General features: G+C 56.8%; 1 protein-coding gene across 1 annotated transcript; it reads left to right on the top strand.

Moving 5' to 3' along the window:
* Positions 1-1,935: 1,935 nt before the first annotated feature.
* On the top strand, positions 1,936-3,554 carry P2RY6 (pyrimidinergic receptor P2Y6). Its single transcript, XM_004708918.2, has one exon. The coding sequence runs from the start codon at positions 1,936-1,938 to the stop codon at positions 3,091-3,093; it is 1,158 nt and encodes a 385-aa protein (XP_004708975.1). The 3' UTR covers positions 3,094-3,554.
* Positions 3,555-6,483: the final 2,929 nt, after the last annotated feature.

Here is a 6,483-nt window from a genome sequence, read left to right as displayed (position 1 = left end):
ATCATCTCCATCGACACACCATGCCCTCGGGCATCCAGCCAGCAGTGAGTACTCTGGAAATGCCTGGAATGGACCTTGGCTTTTCCATACCACTTTGGCTTCCTAGCTAGACTGGGGAGGGAGATGGAGGGCAGGCTGCATGCTTCCCTTTTCCAGTCTTAGCTGGGCACCCAGCACCTAGAGCACATGGTTGAAATCCACAGAGCAGCTCTGACGGTGAAAGACCCTGTGTTGTGAGACGTGGCTGCCAACAAGAGAAAACGAACGTCATTCTCTGTTTGCCCAGAATTTGGGTAAAATATTTTCCTCAAAATCAAACTGAGTTGAAAGGAATTCATTTGGGGAGTTACATTTTGCCTTAATATAAGTTGTTTTTTGTTTTTGATTTAAGCTCTAACTTAAATTAGCAGGTTCTGCTGACAAAGTATATTCCCATCAGCAGTTCTCACTTGACTTGTTTATTGAGCACCTACTGCATGTCAGGCCCATGGCACATTTTATTGATAAGGACTGAGGCCCAGAGGAAGCAAGTGACATGCCCGAGTTTCCTACAGCATGGGTGCAAGCAAGTGGGGAAGTCCGGATTGGAACCCAGGCCCGGCTAGCTCTGAAGCTGGGCTTGTAACCTCCAAACCCTGCGAGCTACACCAAACTGTCTCCTTTGAGTCAAGTGATTGGTTTCTAGCTCTGGATGGGTTTCTAACTCCCCGTGGGAAAGCCTTGGCTTGCCGCTTCATTAAGTAAGAGATGGGTTTGATTGGTGCCTCGCCCATTTGCCTTCAGGGAAGCTATTTTCATTCTTACCACCAGCAGGTGCTGTTGCCTTCAGTAGCTCTGCCAGCCCAGCCTTTGTAGCCTGAAGTTAGGCGGAAAAGCCTTGACTGGGAACAAACTCCCAGATCCCCTCCTGTCTCCATTTCACAGGTAAGGAGGCTGCAGTCAAAAGAAGGACCATGGCTTTGAGAGGCGGAGTCCAGACAGAGGAGGTGGGTTCTGCGCGTGGTCTGCTCGTGGGGCGTGGGCATTCTGCTCATGTTGGGTAACTAGGCCATGGAGAAACAGCTGACCCAGCACTTCTTCTCAGGGGTTCCCAGAGCATGGGGCGGAGATAAGCAGGCCCACTGCAGCCACAATCTCTGAACCCAGAGTCCAGCGAGCTTTAAGGCTTCTAATCCTTATAAAAGCCCTGAGAGGGAGGGTATCATTCCAATAGATAGATAGATAGATAGATAGATAGATAGATAGATAGATAGATAGATAGGTAGGTAGGTAGGTAGGTAGGTAGGTAGGTAGGTAGGTAGGTAGGTAGGTAGGTAGGTAGAGAGAGAGAGATAGCTCTATAGATAGATAGCTCTATGGATAGATTTTGATAGATGATAGATAGATAGATAGATAGATAGATAGATAGATAGAGCGGCGACTAGCCCAAGGTTGGAGCCCTGGTGGTGTAGTGGTTACAGGTTGGACTGCCATGTCCAGGGTCAGCAGCTTAAAACCACCAGCCGCTCCTCAGGAGAACGATGAGGCTCTACCCCCGTAGAGTCACAGTCTGGGAAAGCCCCGAGGGCAGGTCTCCCTGTCCTGTAGGGTTGCTGAGTGGCAGTGAGTGAGCCCAAGGTTGCACCCCAAGAAGGAGCAGGGCGAGGACTCAACCCCAAGTCCAGCAGCCTCCACTCCCTGGGAAGGACTGGAAAAAGAAAGCCATTTGGGGTTCTCCTTCCTAAGCTTGCGTTTTCTTGCTTTACAGGTTTCCTCAAAGTGAGGACTGTGCGGGGCTCGGGGTGTGTGGTGAGTATCTGGCCGGCTACGCCCGTTCAGATAAGGAGATCAGCGCCCAGGGAGGGTCGGGGGCCTGTTGGTGGTCTGCGGGCACCGCACTAACGGTGGTGTGTTGCGCCCCGTCTCCCCGCGCAGGAAGACAGCAGTGCGGTAGCCATGGAGTTGCACAACGGCACTGGCCAGCCCCTGAGCCTGCCCCCCACCACCTGCACCTACAAAGAGCGCTTCAAGCACATAATCCTGCCACCCGTGTACTCGGTGGTGCTGGCAGCCGGCCTGCCACTCAACGCCTGCGTCATCGCCCAGATTTGCACGTCCCGCCGGCACCTGACCCGCACGGCGGTGTACACCCTGAACCTGGCGCTGGCCGACCTGCTCTACGCCTGCTCCCTGCCGCTGCTCATCTACAACTACGCCCAAGGGGACTACTGGCCCTTCGGCGACTTCACCTGCCGCCTGGTCCGCTTCCTCTTCTACGCCAACCTGCACGGCAGCATCCTCTTCCTCACCTGCATCAGCTTCCAGCGCTACCTGGGCATCTGCCACCCTCTGGCCTTGTGGCACAAGCACGGGGGCCGCCGGGTGGCCTGGCTGGTGTGTGGGGCCGTGTGGCTGGTCGTAACCACCCAGTGCCTGCCCACGGCTCTCTTTGCCACCACAGGCATCCAGCGGAACCGCACTGTCTGCTATGACCTGAGCTCGCCTGCCCTGGCCACCGACTACATGCCTTATGGCATGGCCCTCACCGTCATTGGATTCCTGCTGCCCTTCATGGCCCTACTGGCCTGCTACCACAGCCTGGCCCACCACCTGTGCCGCCAGGGCGGTCCGGAAGGGCCCGTGGCCCAGGAGCGGCGCACCAAAGCAGCTCGCATGGTGATAGTAGTGGCTGTCATCTTCGCCATCAGTTTCCTGCCTTTCCACGTCACCAAGACAGCCTACCTGGCGGTGCGCTCCACCCCCGGGGTCTCCTGCCCCGTGCTGGAGACCTTTGCTGCTGCCTACAAGGGCACCCGGCCCTTGGCCAGCGTCAACAGTGTGCTGGACCCGATCCTCTTCTATTTCACCCAGAAGAAGTTCCGCCAGCGGCCACGGAAGCTGCTGCAGAAACTCACCACCAAGTGGCACAGCAGGGTCGCTGAGCCGTTGGAGGCAGAATGCCTGGGGCCTGGGCAGCCATCACGCCTGCCTCTGAGCTCCGGGCAGCAGAAGGCCCTCCAGCTCCAAGCCATGCAGAAAGTTCAGGTGAGGTCACCGCAGACCCCACGAGCTCACCTGCACCACCACCATCAGCACACCCAGCCGGACTCATAACGACCTCATAGGACAGGTAGAACCGCTCCCGAGGCTTCCCAAGGCGGGTGATCCTCCCAGGAGCAGGCTCTCCCTGGGGAGGCAAATGGCTAGCCTCAGGCGTCACCCACTGTGCAACCAGAGCTCCCCCAAATGTCAGAGTAGCTAAGGACGAAGCCCCTGCTCCGAGGTCCACAGTTGAGGCCTGTGCCTGGCTCTCGCCAGGGAGCTGGGGGAAGCATGCTACACTACTCACAACAACACAGGGGGGCATCTGCTCCAGTCCCCAAGGCAGGGGAGGAGTGGAGATGAGAGCTTTGGGAAGGAGCCTTGGAGCTGAGTTCTGAAGGAAAGCTAAGAGCGCTCAGGAAGGAGGGCGGCCCCTCATTCAGAGACCCTGGACCGGCATCCTGTGCTTGGACCTGGATTGGTTTGAGGCCCCCAGAAGAGCCAACCCCCACCCTGCCTCATACTCTGAAACTCACTGCCATCAAGTCAATGCTGACTCAGAGCAACCTCAGGTGGGTGTCCGGGACTGTAACTGTTTACAGGAGTAGAAAGCCCAGTCTTTCCCCTGCGGAGCTGCTGGTGGTTTCAAACTGCAGACCATGCGGATCTCAGCCCAAAGCCTACCCACTATACCGGTGTACATACAGGCTGTTAACTCCTGGAGGGACAGCAGGGAGAGGTGCAATGGCCCTGGGAACCTTCCCAAGGAAGCAAGCAAGACCTGGCTGGCTATGGGACGTGTGGACCACTCAGCAAACAGCAGTGGACAAACATCCTGGACTCCATCTGGGGAGGTGGGTAGGCAGAGGGCTGGGGTGGGCAGCCGCTGGCCTCGCTCACACACATGTAAGAAGCAAGGTCTGTCCCACAGCCGCCCTCCAAGAGCCCAGGCAGGGGCAGCACTACAGAGGGAGGAATCCCGAGGGCTTCTTGGAAGAGGTGGGGCTTGTGCTGGGGGCCGTCCCTAGGAGGAGAGGGTGGCTGCTCAGGTGGAAGGTACTTTATCAAACTCCAGAGCCGAAAAGTGGCAGGAAGAAAAAGCACAGGACATGGCTGGAGGCTAGGGTGTGGGGGGTAGATGGGGCTCGGGGCCACAGCATGACATGTCAAGAAGCACCCCTCAACCTCCTCGCCTTCACCCACCCTTTAAGGAAGTGGCTCTTTCAGGCTCAGCTAGTCCCCCTCCTCAAAACAACAACAACAACAACATAACTTCTAAACTTACTGCCATCCGATCAATTCGGACTCATCGCGCCCCTAGAGGTCAGGGTAGACCCGCCCGCGGGTTTCTGAGATGGTCACTCTGTACAGGAGGGACAGGATCTCTCCGAGCTGAGACACTGTGGCGGTTGCAGTCAACAGCCCAACATGTAACCACTCCACCACCAGGGCTGTAGGGCCACCTCTGGGCCTGGGGAACATCCCACAGGCCCCGGGGGAGATGGGGAATAACTCCTCAACGCCTCAGAACGCCTTCCTTCCCAAAGGTGACATGATCATTGAGATAGTGCAGGATACACACCAGCCTGCTCCCACACCCAGAAGCTGCTGCCTGGTGGCCCTGTGGCTGGGACCCACTCCAGCCCTCACAGGCCCGTGTTTTCTCTGTGGCCACCTCCGGGTTCCCTCCAGGCTATCACGTATGTCCAGGGGGCCCAGCACACCCTTGTTGCCCTCCCCAGTCCTCTTCCCCACCTCCTACCCTGCCCCATTTCTCCTTTGGTCCTTTGGTCCTTCTGCTGGATCTCGGCTTGTACCACACAGGCCTCTGAACCAGCCAGTGGCCCGTGAGCCTGCCTTCTTTGAAGGAGTGAAGTGGGGTGACCCTCTGGAGGACAGAGCTGAATCTCCAAGTCTGTGGGGGCACCAGGGGCATTCAGGGAAGAACACTGAGGATTTCAGCTCTCCATTAGAATATCTGAGGCGGGCTTGCATCTAGCACCAGGGCCATGCCCTCTTGAGAACTGCCCCAAAGCGCTCTTGTTGGAAAGGCTGGCAATTTGGGCAGGTGGTCCTTTGTTGCTTTAGTCCGCAGTGAGATAGGAGGGGGAAGGGGGGAGTGCTCAGAAGACAGAAGCTGGTTCTCATTCCTGATACAGCGACATGTCCTGGCGGGCAGTACTGGTTTTACGTGCCCACCTCCTGCCTGTTCCCAACCAGAGATCAGACTGTCAAGGGCCCCTAGGGGGAGGGGAGGGAGGGGAGAGCAGAAGAAGACAGGGCCTCTGCCCCTGCCCACAGAGCCCCAGGTAACTGCGCCACCTGACTACCAGGAGCTGTGACCTTCTGGTGGCTCTTCTGGGAGTGGAAATGGTGGGCCACATGTAAATTCCATTGTCAGCTTCCGCTTGAGAGGTAGAACAGGGTACGGGGTCCTGGGACCACCTGAGTGTGCCCTGGCTCTGCAGCTTATCGCTGTGCTCCTCCAGCGAGCTCCTGAGCCTCTTCGTGAGCCCCTCAGCTTTCTCAAAAAAAGATGCCCACCTCGTGGGATTGTATTGCCCGGTGTGCACAAAGCCCTTAGACCAGCGGTTCTCAACCTGTGGGTCGCGACCCCTTTAGGGGTTGAACAACCCTTTCACAGGGGTCGCGCGCGATTCATAACAGTAGCAAAATGACAATGATGAAGTAGCAACGACAATGTCATGGTTGGGGGTGACCCCCACATGAGGAACTGTATTAAAGGGTCACGCACGGCATTAGGAAGGTTGAGAACCACTGCCTTAGACGCGTGCTGGCTCCAGGGCGAGCAGACGGTCAGTGCCCGTGTCAGAATGATCTTGCCCTCTTGGAATACAAATCCCTCCAGGCTCACTCTGTTGGGATTAGCGGGGGGACTTTATGCAAACATCGTGTCTGTCCTTTTCTCCCTCCGGGCCTTGAGACAGCTGATGTTTATGGGGGAAACAAAACTCTGCAGACTTTTCTGAAAACCAGAGCCATCATCCCCGAGTGCCATCCGCCCCAGGAGAAGGAAGACCCAGTTCCAAGCTGGTGCCAGGGCTGCTTGCACTGCATGCAGGGCTTGAAGTCCTTATGCTACCCTTTCACAGTAGCACAATGACAGTGATGAAGTAGCAACGAAAATAATGTGATGGGTGGGGGTCACCACCACATGAGGGACTGTATGAAAGGGCCGCGGCGTGAGGAAGGCTGAGAACCACTGAGCTAGCGGAATGGTGTGTGTGTCGTTGGTGCTATATGCACCTTGGGTGAATCATCCCTTCCTTGTAACCTAGGGGTGCTGTTCTGATGCTGGAAACAGAATGGACAAAGGCCCGGCGGGGGGTTGAAAGGTAAAGCTGGAGTAGATGGGCTAGTGAGGAAAGGGCCTGGGTGCACTGGGCACCCTCACTCTGGTCTCTCAAACTCCCTGCCAATGAGCCACCCGAAAGGACAGGG

The sequence above is a fragment of the Echinops telfairi genome, unplaced genomic scaffold (genome assembly GCF_000313985.2).
Source record: "Echinops telfairi isolate 266 unplaced genomic scaffold, ASM31398v2 ScPeMD7_1713;HRSCAF=2227, whole genome shotgun sequence".
NCBI classification, from domain to species: domain Eukaryota; kingdom Metazoa; phylum Chordata; class Mammalia; order Afrosoricida; family Tenrecidae; genus Echinops; species Echinops telfairi.
The sequence above is the reverse complement of the archived record's forward strand: the minus strand, read 5'-3'. Positions and strand labels throughout refer to the sequence as shown.